The sequence below is a fragment of the Mugil cephalus genome, chromosome 19, assembly GCF_022458985.1.
Source record: "Mugil cephalus isolate CIBA_MC_2020 chromosome 19, CIBA_Mcephalus_1.1, whole genome shotgun sequence".
Classification (NCBI taxonomy): domain Eukaryota; kingdom Metazoa; phylum Chordata; class Actinopteri; order Mugiliformes; family Mugilidae; genus Mugil; species Mugil cephalus.
In genome coordinates, this window is record NC_061788.1 from 16,951,914 (window position 1) to 16,973,812 (window position 21,899).

The following is a 21,899-nucleotide window of genomic DNA, read 5'->3' on the forward strand; positions in this document are numbered from 1 at the left end:
TAGCTACCGCATCCCGTCCTCATTATCACCACACAGAAAATTAGACACTACTATATTATTAGATTTTGCCTTTGACTGTCAAAAGGATATTGACATTATATGCCTTCTATCTATTGCTGATATCGTTCTGATGGAGTCCACAAAGACCTTAAGGCTCGTAGTAGCACTTAGCTTATTGTTTTCGGTCCTTATTTCACCCATGCTGTTTATGGAGCCTGTTCACTTTACCGGCTATTAAAGAACAATTTGGTTCAATAGTTGATTATCTCATTTATAATGGCATAGCCCATTATCTGCGCTGCACAATAACTGAGGTTCCAGCTGAGGTTCCTGCTGTGCTAGCAGCGTCTAACCAGTGTGTCGGCCATGGGTGAGGCTATTTTAAGCTCTGCCTTCGAGCATTCAAAAGCTTTTAAACTTTCTTTGGTCGTGTGAAGGAGAAGAAAAAAAAAGTGCAGCAGTTCACAAGTTGCTCTTCGCAGGCGTCTCTGGCATCCACAGGCTGTTTAATATCCGCGCCAGCACTGCTCTGAGACCAAGTGGGAAGGTCACTTCAATGGATAATTAAGTCCCTGTAATAATCACTATGCCATCCTCCTCTATTCAAAGCTTAGGTATGAGCAGTTTAACAGCAGGCTTCTGGGAAGAGATGTTTTTTACATACTCGAGTGGTCCAGATCATATCTAAGCTATTGCTGCTAGATAAATTACATTTTTGTTTGCATCTTTGTGCAAATGTGCACTTCTTTCTATGTAATTGTCGTTGGAGTTGGCAGAGATTGGGACAGTAGGACAGGGTGTTCACGTACTAATCAAACTACTACCGCAAACATACGGACAAATTAAGGAATATCCTACTGTCACTTTAAAATAGTTTTGACACAGACTATTGTATGCACTAAAACAACTTGATCGCTGGCTACAGACCCAGTATCATGTTCCTTCTTGCCTACATATTCATATGCAAATATCTGTCTGTAGAAATGAATGAAGCGTGGACTTGCGTTTGTTGTGTCATCCTCCATGGGTTATGTAACCCTCGAATTACAGATAGCGTGTGATTATTACTTGTGGACAACTGACAGCTAAGGCAGCCAAAGGTTGAGATTTGGGAGCTCTCTAGACAGGGGCTGTATTTACTCTGTAATAAACACTGAGAATTCATGTGCTCATAGTCATGTAAGCACTATACCAGCTGTCTGCACGCAGTACATGCATGTTTTTTTTTTATGCACATTTTCGATATAGGTGTCCAAATGCTTTCATCCAAATAAAAAAAAAAATGAAACCTTAAAGGTAAATTGTTCTTGATTTAAAAAGAAAGTTTTTATTTAAGTTTTACCTTATAACAAAAGTGTAATGCCAGCGATCATTCCATACGTGTAGTACTAGCTGAAGTTAGTTTGTAATACTTTTGAAAACCATCACAGTGCATTCACATACACATTCTAGGTGTTAAGGGTATAAATCTTGACTTCATGGGGATTGGCATTTGGTGTGTGACCTGTCTTTGTTATGAGAGTGTTTAGATGATCGTAGTTTATTTAGTGCATCGTAAACTGACATTTTCTTTATTTCTTCAAATTGAGTCATTCCTCTGTTAACCTGAAAACCAATCACAACTGCAAGCCGAACCTTTCAGTCTAATCTGATCTGTGCTACGAGACAACCCACTGAGCCGACTGCCGTCCCTGCGGCGGGGACAGCAGTCTGTTCAGTATTCCACGGCCCTGCGTACGAGTGTTTCGACGCTCGTACATGCTCGGTGTGTTTCTGCCGTGGATCCGACTGCAGCTGCTGCTACCGTGGCTGATATTTTAAATGAGGTGGTCGTCCTTCAGGGAGACAATCATTTCGTCCCGACTCTTCCACGGAACATGACTTGGGAATCAATTTTAAATGAACAAAGGATTCCGAGTGGGGGCATAATACACTTGTGAGATGTTGTTAAAATGAGTGCGACGGGGAGCGAGCATAAACCCTTACCCACTGCAAGAATGCTATGGCTCTGATGACTTGAACTTTGACCCCACCCTTTTAGAGAAATGCCACGCAAAACAGATATTCAGTCCAATCAATAAAGTGTCACGTTTTTATATAGATTTATCCCATCTGGCTATCTATCCCTTCATGGCTTGCATCTCGAAGTTTAAACGCATGAAACTAGCGAGAGCGCCGACGGCGTTGGAAGTCTGCGCGATGCAGATCGGTGTTTCGTCTTCTGCAGTCCATGGAGCGCAGACACCAGCGGCAGCCCAAGAACATAAGGCCTTGCATGCTATTAGAGTGGTAGCCTGGGAAGGAAGAGAGGGGGAACGACTCCCATTTCACTTTGGATAAATGCGATTAAATTTCACACAGGCACTTATGTGGAGCATGGACGGATGGGATTGCATATCAGAGCAAAGACACATGTCCCATAAGTACCCTATAATCAACTTGAATCCACGATGCAGCCTTTTCTCCAATAACACAATTCACGGGCGAGTCTCTTTTTCTCCGACTTCATCTTACAGTGCTTGGTTACACTTCATATTTAAGTTAGAATGATGCAGTCATTTGACAATATTAAAGGACATGCTTTATTAAAAGTGCAGGCAAAGGAGTACACCTGTGCCACTTTTCTCACAAAAGTCATATCTCTCACAATTCAACCATGATTAGGTCCAAATGATTTTTATTTCCCATCTATATCCCGTGAATCGACAGATCCCACTCTTTAATTGCCAACGACCAACATTAACGCTGCCAGAATAAAATTGCGTAAGGGGTTTCAGAGATATGCCGCAGTCTGAAGGTGCTGCCTTTAATAACCAGCATAACCTCATCAAGAACCTGCAGGGAGAGCGAAGTTAATTTTCTCTTTGGGGATCAATAAAGCAGATCTTACCTCATTTCATCTCGAGCCATTTCATTTGGCGAACAGTCGGAGCTGAGGGGAGAGGCGATGTCAGATATCCACAGCTGGCTGAACTCAGCAAGATGTGTTGACTGATGCTGTGCATGCACCGTGGGAGTCTTTTAAAAGAAAGTCACTAGATTCATAAGGACACACACACACTGAAGGTTACCTCTCTTGGGGTTTTCGGGGCTCTGAGCCGAAGTTAACCTCTTGACATTATTATAGAAGTTAATTTACCAATAAAGGATGAGGTGGTGGTTTCAGCTGACTCATAAGGTTGAAGAGCAGGACCTTTTGGGAGCGAAGCCCCTTCTACGGCTCACAACAACGTTCTCCTGAACATGTATGAATGTGAAAGTTGGCTGAAAAGTCAGCACATGTGTGTAGTTGCAATGATTAAACATGGGCTTATGAATATGTCTGGACAGTTTCTGGGTTTTGTTGTTGTCACCTTTTTCTTGACTGATGAAATGGTTGTGTGCGTCCAGAAAACATGAATTACAAAGTCTTTTACTTTATAAAATAGTTTAATTTTGAGATATTCTGAAATTTTATACATTTTTGCTGCTCACAGAACTGGAAATATATTAATGGTCAACAGCTTTCAAGGGACTATTTCTTTGGGGGGAAAGTAAAGTTCCAGTGAAAACTCTCTATTCCGTGAGCTCTTCCAAAAGTAAGTGGGGCATTGGTTCACATTGGAAAACATACTGCTGGGATTTTTTCACTGATGTGAGCCTCACAAGCAAAATTCTATTCATCTCCATCGTACTGGAAGGAGAGCAGACAGAGCTCAGCAAATACAACCAAAACAAGGTCAAACACCTGAAGGGTGTTAGTGTTCTTTGTTTGACGACCTTCTGCCTTTTTAAATGTGGAGAAAAGTTAGGTTTATTTCCAGGCTTTAAATGTGTGTGTTCTACACTAATGGGTGTCGCTTTGGTTTATTGTTTAAATCTAAACAGAGAGGCTGTTAATCCCTCTATCCAAACATCAGGGCAAACCGTCACAGACATTCATAGTATGGCAGCATTGGATTTGTCAGAGCTGAAAAGCAGCTATTTATTGCCGTTCAGACGTACGTCATGCTTGATATGATGAGCTGTGGAGAGCCGCAGACACATTAGGGCAAAGTATAGATTTCTGCGTCAATATGCACCATATACTTTTCTCTCCTTGTTATGAGCCTTTTAGGGTGAAGGCAGTGCAAACTCGCGCATGTTCTCTCAAACATCAGCCGCTGATTCACGAGAGGTCTGAACTCTTCATACCCGGCGTATGTGCAATAGTGCAATGTATCTTTTTTTTTATTTTTCCAGTGGGCTGTGGGATTTACTTTCCCCATCCTTATATTTGTAACTTGAATTGTGCAAATAATAATAATAAAAAAGCAATCTCAGTCAATGCCCACATCTTTGTGTGGATTCAACTGCTTTATGAAAAACTAACAGTGAGCCCCAGAAACGTGGGAGCCGGAGCAGATGGGCCGGGTTTATTAGTAATAAGGAGAGGAGTTAAGGGACTTCGTTGCTGATAGAATTTGAGGGACCAAGCTGTTCAGCACATGCAGAAAACAGCAAGACCTGATGAACAGATATTTACACAGTGTGATCTTTTTTTTCTTTTTTTTTTTTTGCTCTTATTGACTGCAACATTGTGTACTTACAGTGTTACTCTTCTTTGAATTTTTGTCAACTCTTCTTCAAATGTGACCAGTGTACTTCTATTGTATATATAGAGGTACCACGATAAGATCTTCATGTGTGTTTGAACTATAGATGAGCAGATAGTCATTAGGAATCCACAAACGTCCCTTTTTATCAAGTGCTTATACTTGGGTACTCTCCAGTGCTGAGTACAGATATGAGTACCTCATAGTAACAAACACACATTTATTAGCCTGCAGCCAAGGTTGTCTTCATTGCTTCAATGCTGTGGGCTTCGTCTGTTTGTTTTTTCGGATCACAGGAGCCCACTTTTCTGGTTAATTCCACATCGGCAACCCTTCTCTTCTCAGCTAACCTGCCTACGGCTGGTTTCCTTCCTCTTTTGGTTTTATTGGCGATAGGTAAACTGGCATGAAAGTCACTGTGACTGTCTGCAAAGTTAACATTGGTTACTTATTGTAACCCGAGGTTCTATGAGTAAAGGCATGATATGTTTGCTGTAAATTCAAATACAGGATTTTTATTTATTTAAAAACATACTGACATTTTTTGACTTTCAGTTACTTGCATTGCATTACTGATCAATATGGCATGTCTCTAATTTTGCATTATCTCCACACCTCTGTGGCTTTTTTGCTTATTTTGACCTTGCTGTCGGTCAAATGTGTTAGTAGCAAGTGGGAGCCGTGATTAATTTTGTCCTCTGCGTTAATGGCTTTCTGTTTATTTCTTTCTCCATCTGTCTGTAGCCATGGGAGTGCTCATGTCAAAGAAGCAGCAGGTGGAGAAGGTGCAGAAATGTAGCGCCGTCGTCTCTGCTTTCCAATCGGGCCTTAAGGATCGCGCCATCTTAGCCAAACAGGCAGAAGGAGAAGTGGAGGAAGGCGAAGGGCCTGCCAAGACCTCAGCCAACTCTGACGAGAAAAACACAGAGGAGGGTGAACAAGAAGTGACGGACAATTCTGCGGGTCCCTCAACCTCCCAGCAGTCCTCCGCCCCGACGAGAGATGAGTGTAAGGTCAACCAGGAGGCTTGGTCAAGGTTACGGGACGGGAAAGGAGTGGAGCCAGAAGATCTTGACAAGAGTCATCAGCTCACACCGCCAGCATTTGTCCGACCTAAAAGGGAACCAGATGATGACCAGCCTGTGGAAGTGGAGCTGGAGACGGAAGAGAAGGTATTAAATCTTTGCCAAAGACAGCACTGTGTATGTACCGCACATGGAAATAATGACTAGTGAATCCCTAGCTTTTTTAGATTAAAAAGATAATTTCAACATGTCAAAGAATCTCCATGCCGCAAGCACATTATCTCTTTTCCTCCCTTACATTATAGTATAGAAGTGACTCCTCTCTTATTGAAACACTCTTATTGAAGCCGAGGAAGTGTGAGTTCGATGTTGGATGGACTTTTATGTCCACACTATCCTCAATATGTTCTTGCTGCTACATGTGAGGGCTCGTGGGTGGGCTGCTTTGGCTCAGTCGTCCAGAGTGACACCAACTAGCAGGGGATGAAGATCACAAGAAAACTGAAAAAGAGTGAAAAAAGGCAACTGGACTGGACATTTCACTAGTCATCCGAGTAACTTCTTTAGTTCTACTACTCGGATGAGTAGTGAAACGTCTTCAAGAAATTCTACAAGTCCAGTTGCCTGGACTGATGCTGATGTCACAGTTTTATTCCAGTTAAGTGTTATGTAATTAGTTTTTTATTTGTATTTTTGGAGCACCCTTCCACTTGCATGCAGGCAATCTAAAAGTTGTTTCTGCCGTTTCTGTCACTATCCACGTGCACAACCGAGCGTAACTCTATGAGCGCCCTCCAGGAGAGAGCATCTGAAACCGTGGGATGCCATTTCCACATTTAAATCTCTGCCCTGTCTTTGCCAGCCAGCTTTTCACTTTGGGTGGAAAAGCTAGAAGCACTCTTGCCTTCTGACATGTTTGCAAATCATGTTGTACAAATGAATTCTTAACCCAGCGCTTAGAAATACAGAGCAGTCAGTTTAGATGTATATCTGGATGCTGGTTTAAAGTGACGTGAACAAAGGGTTCATGAATTAATACTCTCATGCAATTAGGCCAATATGTTCCGATGAATTTGCGTGTGAGTGTGATGAAGGAACCTTGCTGATGTAGACAGAGGCATCAAGTCACATAAGGTGGGTTGTAACCATAGTTCTAACTAGCTAGATAAACACGACTGAGCATGCTATGACAGCTGTGACAAAGTGCCACCTCGGATTTGTGTCCAACCCAGAAGCCAGAAACAGAGATATAAAACAGCAAGGAAAGAAATGTCTTTATGTGTTTAACCGACCACAGTCTGCAATCATTTCTCCTGGCTTGACAGCCCAGTGCATTCTGGCTGTAAAGTGACTGGCATAGACATAAATATCGCTCTTATATCAGAGGTAGAGATGTTGCAGTTATCCTAGCCGTTCTGCCCAGGCCTATTGGTGGACAGATAAATCCAGGCTCATTTGGGTGTGCTTGGCTGGAAAATGGCATACATGCAGCCTACATGACAAAAATCTTTATGTAAATAACATCTTTCTCTTTCAGCCACCGAGCGACGAGATGTGCGAGGTGTGCGAGGTGTGGACAGCCGACGACCTGTACCCCTGCAGGATCTGCACTCGGGTGTTTCACGACGGCTGTCTGAGGGAGTTAGGCTACCTGCGTACCGAAGCCTTGCAGGAGATGAGAGATTCAGCCCACACTGTCACTGGATGGAGCTGCTACTATTGCGTAAGTCAGGGCTTGCTGCCACCAACATCACTCACTGTATATCAAAACATGCAGATTTTCTCAAATGCTAATGCATCAACGGATACAAAAAAGAAGACACCGCATAGGTTTTAGTGCGCTAGGAATGCTCAGAAAGGAGATGGTCTCCGAAACAAATACGTTTTTGTTAAAATAGGCTTTTCAGATGGTGGTATTGTACAAGTTAAACTATTCTTGTGACATACATGGCATGGTGCAACATATTAGATATGGTCCCAGTTATATTTGGTTTCTAAACACAATAATATTAAATAAACATGTGCATGTTCTTGAAGTCCTACAAGGGTCGGTCAATTGGAGACATATCCACTTCTAAGTAAATTCACTATAAGGCAGCTATAACATCTTCTGCCTTCGAACTATGTTTACTGCACGTGAACACCACCGCCTTGCATTGTTCACAATCTGGAAAGTGGACACCTTTGGTAAGGGCCAAGTTCACAAGGCGCAATCGAAGACATTTTCAGAAAAGGTGGAGGTAATTGGTAAGTCAATACACCGACCAACCACAACATGACGACCACTGACAGAAGTGAATAATATTGATAGTCTGGTAACAACACAATGTTCTGCTGGGAAACTTTTGGACATCATGTGGTAGACATGTACAAGCTAACTAGACCAGACCGGGCACCTCTACCCCCAGCAATAACACACACAAAATCTGTTTAGGAACAACTCAAAAAACATGAAAAACTGCACAAGGTGTTGACCTGGCCTCGAAATTTACTACATCCCAAACTGATCAAGTATCTGTTGGATGCACTGGAACAAGTCGGATCCACAGAGGCCCCTCCCCTCAACCCATAGGACCCAAAGTACCTTAACAACCACCAACAACATTCTGTTGCAACACACCACAGGACACCCTCACAAGGCCCATGACTCAGAACTGTTCTGGAGGCACAAGGGAGACCTACACAGTATTACTCATAATGTTATGCCTGATCTGGGTATATTGTAATTTCTTCATATACATTTTATATTTCTTACATTAAGGTACCTCCTGGTTAGTTCTATAAACTGACAGTTAATTAGCAGCGGTGTTCTCAACCAACTGAACTTGTGTACAAGACTTCTCAAGTCAAGCTCCCAAGTTCCATTTAAAGGCAGCATGTGCATCTGATTTGGTTTTAAGCAGATCCGTGGATTTCGACAAAAACTCACCCAGGTGGAACTAGTCCTTGAAAGTGTTGTTGGTGGATGGTAAGCTAATGTGAATACTGTAATAGTTTAATTTACTTGTTTTGAGTCCTTCTTTCCTTGTAATTTTATAATATACCTGAGGAAAATGTAAACCTTCCCAGTGGCCTCATCCTTTCTTTATTCCCTTTAATTCCCTACTTTATTCCACACATTCGTTAGCCTGAGCACTGATGCCCCCCCAGAGAGAAGGTTCCGGTTCGAGCCCGACTCGGGCCTTTGTGGGGGGGGGGGTTGCTTGTTCTCCCTGTGTCTGTGTGGGTTTTCTCCAGATACTCCGATTTCCAAAGACGCGCTTGTGAGGTTCACTGGTGATTCTAAAGTGCCGGTAGGTGTGAGTGTGACTGCGAATGATTGTTTGTCTCTGGGTTGGCCCTGCAATAGACTAGCGACCTCCAGGGTGTACCCCGCCTCTCGCCCAGTGACAGCTGGGATAGGCTCCAGCAACCCCTGTGACCTCAGTGAGAATAAGCGGTAGTAGAAGATGAGATGAGATGAGATTCGTTGCCAAAATGTTAGCTTTTGAGGCTTCAAGACCGCAACAGCTGCCTAGCATTGTTCATACAACCTTCGGTGGATGTTACTGCATGAACGGTAGTCATTTTGTGTTCAAGCCTTTCCATTTATAACCATAAGCTCTCGAGTCACATTGAAAGGCAGCATTGAGTTCTGCACTATAATTAATACACTCTCTCTTTCAGCTACGAAATCAATCATGGCATTCCAAACAGGCGTTGTATTGCGTGATGAATGCTAACTGGCTGCTGATGATATTAATGACAAGCGATGTCGCATTAATTGTCACCAGACAGGTGAAGGTTTTTTGATGTCAAATTGATGCCACCCAACGCTTTCCACTGCAGGTCCTAGTGGTGCCGCTTTCAATACTTTGAATTGTCATGGCCGGAACATCCCTAGTGGAACGAATGCAGTTAATGACGACTCAGTTTGCGTTCAGTGTAACTGACTGTGAAGTGGCGGCGCTAATTAGCTGCAGCTGACTAAATTTGCCAGTTGTCATTATGGTTTGTGAGTTCAGCTGATGCTGCCTTCAACGTTCGACTTGCCACAGCTACACTGTCTGATGTGCAAGAAGCTGTGCTAGTGAAAATGTAAAATAGGCCATTCTACTCTAGAACTGATGAGTTGATATATTTGCCATGGCTAGCAGGTAGCTGTTATTAGCAATTTTATTTTTTAATCACAAATGTGAGACTGCAGGTACTTGTCATTCCAGCCAGAATTCAAATGAAATGAGGCAACGCTTTGGCAGAGTTTTCAGTGTTTTTAAAACAATACAACAAATGGCAGCTTCTCATCAGGAATTCAAAGCTGGTGCCAACACCCACGACTCTCTGGCGATCATCACCCTGTGAGAGGCTTAATGCAATCTGGCTTAATTCGAGCGTAAACAGCTGAAGAGGGCTTTTGCTGGAGGACCCTTCAGACTAGAGTCTCTCTCGAGCCCTGAGAAGCAAAAGTCCTCGCCAAAGTTGCGCAACAGGGGGATGTTTTCACACAATCCGAGGGAGGACACCGAAAAGGTTCCCTTTCTTTGGCTGACTCCTTCATGTGTGAGGGATGAGGGTTGAAGGAGACAATTCATTGAGGGGGAGGTGAGAGAAAGAAAGAGAGAGAGAGAGAGACAGTGAGAGAGAGAAATGTTTTATTTAAAAAGTGCAGTCTAGTCCTGTACCAGCTATTTTGTTCGCACATATCAGTCAGCTGTTACAAATCCCCTCCTTTTGTTGCATCTGACATTTAATTTCACACAGGCACGAGAGGCTGCTGCTGCTGCTGGCAGATGGGCTGACTTCCCTTGAAGGTGGATTTACAGTCAGCCTTCAAAGTATGACTTCTATAAGTATGGCTCAGAACCAGCCAATCAGATGGGAGAAGGACTCAAAACTGACCCTTTTGCATAGCACTAACTTTTTTTTAATGCTTTCAGCTAGTATTTTATTCTTAGGGGTGAAGGTTTCATGGTTTTACTGAAGTCATAGTTTAGTATTTCCACCTAGAGAGCATTGCTTCCATGGAGTATACGATAAAAACACAGAAAAACAATCCTCTCTTCATTTTTAACAGAATAAAAAAGGAATTGGATAAGTTGTATTATTTGATTGTTTGGCCACAAGGGGGCAATGGAATAAGCTTCTTAAATTTGTTGCGTTTTGGCTACTTACACACCAAGAAGACATAAAAGAATATGTGAACTTATGTGGAATTTACCTGATGAATGGAAGTCCAATATTCACTCTTCTTTTAACTTAATTGTCACCATAATTGGAAAAAATGATGATGCAAAATTTTTCTAGGAAGCTGTTTATCAGAGCTTTTTCATTGAAACCGTCTGCTTCTTCTGCTGGTAGTGAAGTTAATGAGTGTGATTTTGCCAAAGACAATGAGGAAAATTAAGCTAACAAGAGGATGGAGGAGAATGTCAGGGCTCTGTGATAATTCTCGTACAATACATTATGACATGATCCACGGTCAGCTGATTCCCCACAGAATGTGAAATATTGTTAGGTTTGAAATCTGTGAGGACATGACAAATTCTTTGTAGAAATGTCTATTTGCGCTCAAATCTGAAACGCCGTAATTTTTCTCACCTAACAGAACAGCCTCAAATAACCATCAGTGCCGCCAGCACAAGATTAAAATGCGTTGTTGTTTTTGTACTTTATTCCTCAGCAGGGCTTTTGTGTCCTAGAGAACATATTTTTCTAGATGCATGAATCCAATTTAGGTAATTGTAAATAAAAAAAAAGTTTGATAAAATAAAATAAAACACAAGATTCGACAATTTCACAAAATAATCCACAACACATGGGTGCATGTTTGTCACATTGTTTGCTGGCAACTTGTGCTACCATGGGTAACATATTAATAACTTGATAGACCAATCAAATTACAAACGGAGAGAAATTAGAGTCATAATTTGTTTTGATCTCGATTCTTAATTTAGTTTGAAAAATGACAGACAGACGCAGATGAACAGATACCTTATGCCTTCTTGTGGGAATGTGCTAGCTGAGTACAGGCTTAGTAAGATGTAGCAACCAGAGAGCAGCTGACTGATTAAAACCCATGGCCACAAAAATGACTATATTGTGCGAGATGGCAAAACGTAATGTTAAATTATCAACTCAGAAATACAATCATGACATTTAATGCCACACAGACACTTATGCGTGGACTGAGAGTAAAAGCCATGGAATCTCCCAAGTGACTGAAGCTATGTGACGCCTGTGCCTGAGTGGTGGGAATTCCTAATGACCGATGATGAATGTGTGACACAGTAATGCGGAAGACATCATCACCAATGGGAACATAACTCTGTTTCACATTCTGTATTCTATTCAGGACTCGTCGCCCCTTCCTGAAATGTGAAATGTATCTACGCTGGGTTATGGAAGTAAGCCTTTTGTGATAAAAGACATGCAGAAAGTAGCCACTGGAGGACAAGTACAATAAAATGTCAAAGAAATCACCAATGCCGTCACCATTGTGTAGTCTGTTGCCATGGCTCTCGGTCAAATCAGACGGTAATTCTTCCCTGCGCTTAAATGATATACATCACAGTTTGACAAAGGATGTGGCTTCCCAGCTGAGCGCAGTGAGTTTGTTATCTTGGTTTGAGATTTCGTGTTTAGATTTGCTTGACTTTGAAATGGCTGCAGGTCAGTCACGAATGAATCGGCGCTTAAGCGGATGAGTGGAAGAAAAGGAGGGTCGACTCAGCATCGCTTAATGTAAGGGAGAATCTTGCATGTACAGTATTAAGTGCTTCAAAATCTGCAATCCGAGCTGAACCACCCACCACCTAAAGCAGCCACATGTCAGAAGGAAAAGCTCGTGTTTGAATCAGGGTACATAAATAAATGAGTCATTACACATACAGTTGATCTATAAATGCTGCAGACTGTGGGGAGGCAAGGTGTTGACAGTTACTATGATTTTGGTGACAGGTTGAAAAATGCAGGAGAGAATCTTACAGCACTTTGGCAGCACATGTTCAGCTGACATTGGCTGCTATAATGAGGCCAGACAACATTGTGTTAGCCGGGGAATACTGAAGCATTTCCTCACCAGCTCAATGCACACCCTATTTTTTTTGTTGTTCATTAAAAATGGTCATTATAACGCCATTATATCTGGGGAGACCACACTCCGGCAAGAATGATGGTGTGTGAGCATCTTTTAGAGTCAACCGTAGAACAAATATTTTCTCTGTGCTGAAACCCAAACTCTAGCTAGTAATCTAATAATTACGGGCTTTATCCATTTCCCTTAATACAAATCACATTTTGCACTAATTTGCTGTGAGCTCGGGGCTGCTTTTATCGTCCTCCATCGGTTATTTTTTAGAGAGTGGGCGGCTTTGCATTTTCATTTAGATTTCATAATGCGAGTTTTATGAAAGCCCGACAGATTGGATGGGTGATTAAGGGCCATGTAAACAAACTGGAATTGGCATACCTCAATAATCCCAAAGAAAATCATTAAAATTTCATCACGCCGCTTATCTGATAAATAATGCACAAATGAAACATAAATATTAAAAAGAGGTGTCTCCTGCGATTTCCATTACCCATCAGTTTGCTAATGTTCAGACCAGGCTGTGAGGGAACTTAAATACTGAACACATGTTTACATCAAAAATGTATTTAATTTTCCTGTTTGCTTCACTGGCCAATTTATCATTTACCCGCATACTGTAATAGTTTAATACACACACTGCCCATATACTGTATAATGGAAATTTATGTTTTGGTTAGGCTGTTTCAATTCAGGAGATTGCTTTTAACTAAAGTTTACACCAATTGTCGCCACACGGATTGAGTGTTAAGTTTTTCATTATATGCAAATCTGTGATATTTCTCTGGAAACCTCTTGCTTTCTTTTACTAATGATGCCATTTTGAAAAGTGTGAAATAGAACAGCACACCAGTAGTTGTTATAATGGATTCCCAATTCAATACCTAGTGCGCCTGTGGCCAATTTCCAGAAGCACAATCTGGGACTAGTTCGAGCATATTGCTTATTAACCATTGGATATCATACAACCTGACAATAAGCAGTTCTTGATTATTAAGTGGACCCTCTTCTCCCATCTCTCCCTTTCCTGCAGGACAATCTAAATCTGCTTCTGACAGAAGAAGAGATGTACAGCCTCATGGAAACCTTCAAGCAGTGCAAGATCATCCCAGGTGAGAGAAAATACATTTAAAATGTGGCACGTGGAGGTGACAGAATTCATGCAGATATGTCTGCGCAACATCTGAACTTACTAACCTTGGTGACCCCCAGCTTTTCCTCTCACATGATCATGAAGTTAGCATTGAGTTGCCCAATATTTTGGTTAATGCCTTGCCATGAAGTCATCTCAAATTTTCCTCACCCACAACATTTTTGGGCCAGAAAGTAAGTCTGGAGTTATGCTCTGGCCAATTAAAGCGTATGGGTGAGCTTTATGCAATTACACATTATTACAGGAGAGTAACAGGGACATAGTCATACACATCACCTGGATGCTGGTGAGTTGAATTTCTTCATAATAAAATCCTTCTGATTAGTTGTTTGACCATCTCTGCCAGATGGAATTGCTAGCATGGCTGTAAACTCATAGTGATGCCTTTATATTTTCAGTAAAAATAAATGAAATTGTTGTTTAGCTTGGGGGGTGACCTGACTGTTGGACCATTAAAAATCCATGTGGGTGTTTAGATTTGATCTGAGCCAGGTTTGATTCCCGGCCAGCCAGTCCATGTGCTGAAAGCCATTCCTCTTCACTCCCAGTTGCCTGTAACTGTCTTAAACAGTTACATGGATTGCATTCAATCCATGTACATTACTTTAATTTCTTCTGATGTAGAGTGTTTGGTAGATTTGAGTACAGCCTCTCTCTATTGGTCTGTCCAATAAAGGCACAAAAGCCCTAGAAACATTGTGCAATAAACTAGAGGGTTAGTCATAGACCACCATAATCCACAGACATATTCCAGTACTTCCCAGTTTGCTTTCCCACTGGTTGTCCATGCCATAAAAGGCAATGACATTAAAAGCTCAGAAAATTGCCTGCCCACACCAAGTTGTTTTCTTGAGTTCTAACATTATTAGCCTTCAACCCAATCTACTTCAAAATGTTTGGTTGGTCCTTTCCTGCTGCTTGGGCGGACAGCAATCAGTAGGAGGTACTCTTGCTTTTGTTCAAAATGAATCACCATAAGTTAATTATATCCGGAAGACTGCTAGGTGACTAATTAGGTCTATTTGATTATGTGATGAATTGTTCTTTGCTACCGTAGAGTCGTGCCTGGTGTCAGATGAGTTGTTGCAGTACCGTCACTTCGTATCCAAGCAGCAGTTTGATAAGGACCTGACTGATGAGCAAGAGGAGGAAGTTCTGGCCCAGTTTGCTTCTCTGGATCCCGAGAAGAAGGGTCACATCGAATGGTCGGACTTCCTGTACTTTGAGTCCCTGGCAGTGTTGCGGAAGTTTCGTACAGAGGTATACTAGTGGCTTTAGAAAAAAAAGCTACAAACAGTACAAAGCATCATTCTCTTCTGCAAGGATAAATTACAATATCTTAAGAACACCTGTGAAGGGTCTTTACTTGTTGGAATAGGCAGAACTGGTTGACAACATACGTATAGGCTTGTTTGGGCAAAGTTGTACAAAGACCGATAAAGTGTGTTCAACCGTTATTCCCAAAGTCCTTATGTTCTTGATGTGCCGTCTGTAAGTGGCATCTTTATTTGTTTCAGAAGCTAATAGCAACAACAAACTTCCGTGTCACATGCCTCTCACAAACTTGTCCATGGTATGCTAGCAGTGCTCAAGCAAGCCTCATCCAACAGCCTTCCCGTGCTACTTCTACAATAGCTCCTCGCCCCCGAACTTTGGTAAAATTTTGGTATTGGGTTAACAGTTTTTGGACTCTTTTGGACAAGGCTGACTTATTGCTCTCTTTCCTTAAGAGTACTTAATACCAGTTTCAGTTTGGTTTTCAGGTTCGGGTTTGGTAAGGCGACAAAATTACTCCGTTAGTAATTGTGGCTTGAGCAAAAAGATATCCTTTTACAACATTAAAAAAGAGAGACAGAAAAATAGTAGAGAAACTTATTAAACTCAGATATGGAAACAAATCTCTGCCATTTCCTAGCTACTATGGTAACAAGCCAGGAGGACACACAGGACCATGTCATAATCACAGTCTGAGTAAGGGTTATCTCCAAGCATCAGTCATTGTAGCATTTGACAAAAGCACATATCCCTTTGGACACAATAAACACTATCTTAAGCCATTGTGGTTAAATAATATTCTCTGTTGGGATTTGTGAGATAGAATGGCTCGGGGACAAAAACCACCAAAACGTTGGCTCGTATCCATTGGATTGAATTACTGATTTTATTGTCACTTGATCACAGAACAGTTTAGATATCGCCCTTGGTTAATGGCTCGGAGGATTAAATTTGCAATTTGTGGGCCGTGTTTGTCTCTGGGGTAAATCAGCACCTGCAGATTATGTCACACAGCGCTAATGTGATTGAGAACCACTGATGCCAAAGAAATGCTCCCTAAAAATACCTTCACCAGGCTGTAAATAACTGCTAAATTACTGCAATTAAAACCATATAAAATGGATGGAATTGTGATTGATTTAAAAGGTGTTGATCCAGGCCTCCTAATCTCACATTTGTCTGATTTACTTTTCCCAGAACTCACTGGTGCGTCTGTTGACTGCCAAGGAGAGAGACAATGCTCGGTCAGTGTTCCTGGGCCTGGACCTGGATAAGGACGGTGTGATCACAAGAGCCGAATGCCGTCAGGCCCAGCAGTCCTGGTTCCACAAGCTTAACAAAGACTCACAGTCCTGCAATGTGAGGTGAGTGGGCAACACAGCAATTGCATGTACAACTGGCGGTAGTTTGGGTCGTCAGGATCTCATTTGTATGCAAAGCTTAGGGGATAGACAGTGGGAAAAGCAGCAAGATAACAAGTGTCCTTTCCTCATTTAAATATTCTTCTTGTGGCTGACTTAAATCACCACGGCGGCAGCGTCCATTTTCATCACTTCGCAAAAGGATGCACAGCTTTATTTAGAAGAATTACCAAATGCCAAACCCAGACTCTCTTACTGGACTAATTATAATTAATCCTCTTCTTTGTATCGCAATTAACTTGTGTTTTAAAGGTTCACTTGTTAAAAATCATAGCAAGCCCTCGAATGCTGCAGGAGTAACCTTCCACCCTCAAGTTAGAAACACCAAAAGCCACTTGGATTTATTAAAGTGAAGCTACCAAGTAGTAATCCTTAAAAGGCTTTGCAGTCTTTTGCATCTTAACACATATATCATTATTTTTCTGTTGACGCAGCATGCAATGCCTTAATGTCTGTATATATGCAGCTTATTTAAAAAAGACTCCTTTAAAGGATTCTGTAGCTCGCCTTAGCTTTACAGAGCTGTTTATCCTCTCATTAAGTTCTACTATTACTGCTCTTAGAGCGTTACTTTTGCTAACCAGACTTAAAACTTGGGACAATACAGATATAGAGACGATTAGCACATTTGGCAACAGACTGAACGTAGCAGACATTTGTTGCTAAATTATACGTGAAAGTCATGCCGTGTAACTTTAATGCAAATGTTATTCATTTGTAGTGCTAAACTCCCTCTTAGGCAAAAGTCTTTGAATCGCAATTTGTGTTGAGAAGTAGCAGGGCAAGGGGCGACTCGATCACAAGACGCACAAATACAAGGCAGCATGAAGGAAAATCAATTTAACTGGAATTTATTAGAGGGTGAACAAATGGCTTTGCAGAGGCATGGCAACAAAAGAACCCAAAAAAGCCAAAATACAAGGGACCAGGGAACACAAGCGGTACAATCAGGTGGTCTCAACACAACATACAAACAGACAAAAATCTGGCGAAGGACTGGTCTGTATATGAACATAGAACTAATGGGGGAACACAGGTCATGTTAATGAGGGAGGAGCAAACAATCACACAGGCAAAAACACAAGGGAAGGTAGAGGATTCATTCAAAATGAAACAGGAAACGAAGGGAAATGACATGTTCAAAAGTCAATCTTATGAAGAGAAAAGAAAAGGTCTAACTAACTAACTGACATTATAAGGGAACTCCTACAACATTTGGAACTTTTTCATTTTTTTCTGACTTTGTACGAAAAACAGCAAAGTTTCTATGATGTCTCTTAAAATGGAGACGGAATATCATCATGAACACAGACGTCCCACTGCTCCCTGTGCTGATTACATTATTTGCATATAATCATGCTTTGCTTCCTAGATGACGAAAAGGAAATTATCCATCTTCAAACCCAATGGTGTTGTTCAACCTATACTTTCAGTATCGACTGTACATGTGATGAACATATATGCAAATATGCAGGCTAAACAAGAGTTGAACGTGTGTGTGTTTGCCCTGGTGTGAACGTTTAATCACTTAACATGCTCCTTGGCCGATGGAGCAAATAAAAAAAAAGGCCCAGCTATTTTGGAGGCCACAGTCTTGAAGGTGGAGCCGTGTCAACAAATTCACCTCGGGCCTCGGACATCTGATTGCTTTCTCAACAGCGAGCTGGAGTTTTTGTTTACTTCTCCTGCTTTTGTTGACACTGAAAATACGTGCCCGGCTCTTGCGCACTGCAACAAGTCTGGGGGCATAACGATGTTGTTTCTGCGTCCCGCTGCGGAGTAGCCTCTAAGCTTTAGTGCAGTTTTTCAGTTCAACTCAAACGGACGACAGAAGAATCAAAGGCGTTATTTGTCATCGGCATGACGGCTGATGCATCAGATAACTGCCCACAACAGTGCAACACTGATAAAGACTTACGATCAGAACGCTTGATGAAAATCCTGCATATTTAAACGACGTTAAAACAAACTTGCCAGAATTGATTAAAAACCAAATTACATTGGAAGGTTCAGTAATGTGTGTTTCATTACCTAATTTGTATTCCGAGTTTCCACTCATTTCGATCGCCTGCACTTATCTGTCTGCCAGTTTTGATGTTTACCATGACTGAATTCCTGCTATTAATAAATGGGTTGGGCCAGCCGCCTTATTGCTGGAACAGTCAGTTCGTAAAGTCAGTTTGTGTCTTCTTTACTCAATTGAGGTTCTAGTCGTTATGAAATGACTGTGAGGACATGGACACATATTGTGAGGCAACATAATGCAACAACTGGACAATAAATGAAGTCTTTGTAGGTTTTTTTTTTTTTTTTTGAGACTGATCAAAGAAAAGACAGGTTTCACACAATACTGCAACCCAGTGCAACACCGCTACAAAGCATGAATCAACAACGCCATTAATAATGGAGGAAAAAATCTATTTGGAGCCAAACTCTGGTTTGCACTGTTAGTGTAATAGATTTAGATTTGAAAAACAGATCAGAGCAGAATCGTCTATTTCAGATATTCGAAAAATACCCAGATATCTTGAAACATATCGCTGCATATTTAACAGTTTTATGCCCACAGACGGGCCTCGTCGGAGTAATAATGAAAAAGAGCAGTAAGCTCTGATTGTCTGTGATGGGGTTAGATTTGATCATTTGCGTCAGCGGCAGAGTAAGTATTCAGGGCCGTTGCTGGTGAAAATTCTGCATTAAGTAAAAGTGAGAACCTGCCATGAGTCTACAGAATATTCTTCTGTGGCATGCACTGGAAGAATAAATATGCGCCGATCAGGCAGAACATTATGGCTGCCTTTCTAATATTGTGCAGGTCACCCGTGTGTCTCCAAAACTGACTCATCGGAGAAAAGACATAATTTGTTCCAGTGCATCTCACAGATACTAGACTAGTTTGGAATCCAGAGAATTTGGAGGCATTTTTTTTTTTTTTATAATTGTTCCTAAATCGTTTTTGTGTGTCATCAAGGAGTATCATTGCTGTGGGGTTGGGGTCTCTGGTCCGGTACTTGCCTAAGTGACATCCACATGAATGCCAGGTCCAAATGTTTCCCAGGAGAACATTGTATTATCACAAGACGATCAGTGTTATTTACTTCTCCTGTCCTCCTGTTTATAAGTAGCATGAAATGCCAAAACGCTCACTTTTACTCTGTATTGACTGTACTGTCCACCCATGTCTCTGTGTGCATGTGCTCATTTTCTGCTTACTGTAACCTCTTGTGATGTGACATCTCCCATGCCCCATCATTCCATCCCTCTCACCTATTCAACATGCGGCATTCCCCCACAGACTCATGGGATTCTGCTCTCCTATGAATTGTGGGTGAGTGTGACTCAGCACTGCATGGCTCGTCTCTTTCTTCCTCACTCCGACGCCCTCTAGCACTCCGCCGTCCTTGAGTGTTCTCAGACAACCCCCTCGGTTTAGATTTCATGGGTAATTTAAACTTGCACTAAAGAGGGACAAGGGACAGAACCTCGTCCCCAGACTCCCTTTCTTCACGAGCATAAAGCAATCAAAGACACATGAATGAAGTTTAACGAGCATAATGCGATCTCTTCTTCTGATCGGGCCTCGTTTTAATGAGGGTAAGATTCAGGTTGGCCGGTAATTATATGGATCAGAAGGAAGCCTTTTGTTCTCTTTAGGGGAGCATCTCCTCAGAAGTGTGGATGGTGTTCATCAGTTCCACATATAACCCCAAAATGCAGCCTCATTCAGGTTCACTGAAAAGCAAAGAAATATCGGATGGGTCCGAAAGCCCTGCTCTGCATTGATCGTCAGGTGACAGCCGTTGAGAAGCTGCCATACGAAAGCGAAAAAGGAGTTGTTTTTTTTCGAGGAGCCAGATTGGTTTAGAAGTAGAGCCTTTGAATTATCAAAAGAAAACAGGACTCACATAGGTGTGTGTTTGAATTTTGAGTCAAATTGAAAGGGGAAAAAATTCTTTACGGAGCATATTTTATAGAAGCCATTTGATTCTGTATAAAAACACTAACCTTAAAAGGAATTGACATGTCTCCTGCCAGTGCAAAACGAACAAAAAAATAGAGCTCACTTTCAACAATGTATTTGCTCAAACTGAGAAAGCGTTCTCATCTGTCTCATCTGCCGAGCTGCTCTGTTTCAATTTACGTTATTAGATTAAACAGTAAAGTCAATATCTTCAAGCAACTGTCTCAAAAAGTTGGAAAAGACACAAGACAAGACAATCGAGAACAATTTTGCCTTAGATTAATTGTTTTTTGGATTAAATGGGTCGAGCATAAATACCAAACCGCCTTCTGCTTGTTTCTCTGTCTGAGATTAATATCTTTGACTTTTAGATGTTGGTGTACCAAAGCAAGTAATTTAAAAAAGTGACTTTTTATATATTTGATTTTGCAAGAAAAATAATCAGCAGAGTATCCCATCATAAAATAATAATAAACAAAAATGCACCAGAATACTGGATACGCAATCTCAGGGCACATTAAAAAACTGAAGACCATACAGTATTATCCAGGTAAAAACTAGCAATGCCAGCATGTCATGTTAAAAGTTGATGGAATGATAATAACGTTTTAAGGCTAACTTTCCCTTGTTCTTGTCCCTCAGTGACTGCTGTATCAGCTACCTCATACTGTATTTATCTGTCACACTGGTATTCTTTTCTCTTTGGCACAGCATAAGTCACGTTGGCCCCATATGTGAGAGCAGCCCGGCCAGCTCTGGAAGCGAGACGAGCAAGGCTGATGACAGCAGGTTTGTATGCTCATATTTTTAGTGGGTGTGCATAGGGTACGGTTGTCAAAGTTATTAGATACAGTAGAATATAAAACCCCTGAGCAGCTGAATGCTACTAGTCTAGCCTTAACTATGGGGGGAAGAAACTTGAATAAAACTGACGCCAGAGCTGAAAAGCAAAACTTTGCGACCCAAGTCTGATTCTAAATGGGAGTCAATCCCAATCCACCTGTTGAAATCCCCAACTTTACAGCAGAAATAAACATGTTCATAGCTTGGCACAGTAATACAGTTTGGGTCTCCATGTCTAATTTGCCCATACGCTCTATGGTCAGTTTACCAACTTAAACTGTATTTAGGCTTAAAGTGATGCATAATTTAGGGCCAGGTTGCTTTTAGTTAAGGGTGAGTGTCATCTCAGATGTCACCTTAGCTCTAGCTTAAATTAGCCAGCAGTTAGGTAAAGTCAGTCACTGATACGATGGAGATGGCAGGGGTTGCAACACAGTGCATCAATCCCATGAATCCCATGAGTAATGTCACACAGATTTGTCTAGCTTTATATACAGTTAGTGCTTCTACCAGGATTTACAGGCCTGCAGTAACAGTAACTCTATTCTAGCATGAGTAATTCTACCCATCATGGCATGGAC

General features: G+C 41.5%; 1 protein-coding gene across 3 annotated transcripts in view; it reads left to right on the forward strand.

The window, feature by feature from the left end:
- The window catches only part of phf24 (PHD finger protein 24), a 29,599-nt gene that overhangs the window by 4,801 nt on the left and 2,899 nt on the right, over nucleotides 1–21,899 (forward strand). For 2 of the 3 annotated variants that reach the window (XM_047570398.1, XM_047570396.1), the window contains exons 2-8: nucleotides 5,319–5,746; nucleotides 7,137–7,322; nucleotides 13,699–13,777; nucleotides 14,876–15,078; nucleotides 16,291–16,457; nucleotides 19,810–19,842; nucleotides 21,187–21,264. In XM_047570398.1, coding sequence (XP_047426354.1) covers nucleotides 5,321–5,746; nucleotides 7,137–7,322; nucleotides 13,699–13,777; nucleotides 14,876–15,078; nucleotides 16,291–16,457; nucleotides 19,810–19,842; nucleotides 21,187–21,264 — 1,172 coding nt within the window. In that variant the 5' untranslated portion in view covers nucleotides 5,319–5,320. The remainder of the gene's footprint in view (nucleotides 1–5,318; nucleotides 5,747–7,136; nucleotides 7,323–13,698; nucleotides 13,778–14,875; nucleotides 15,079–16,290; nucleotides 16,458–19,809; nucleotides 19,843–21,186; nucleotides 21,265–21,899) is intronic. The other variant, XM_047570397.1, reaches the window with a different exon arrangement.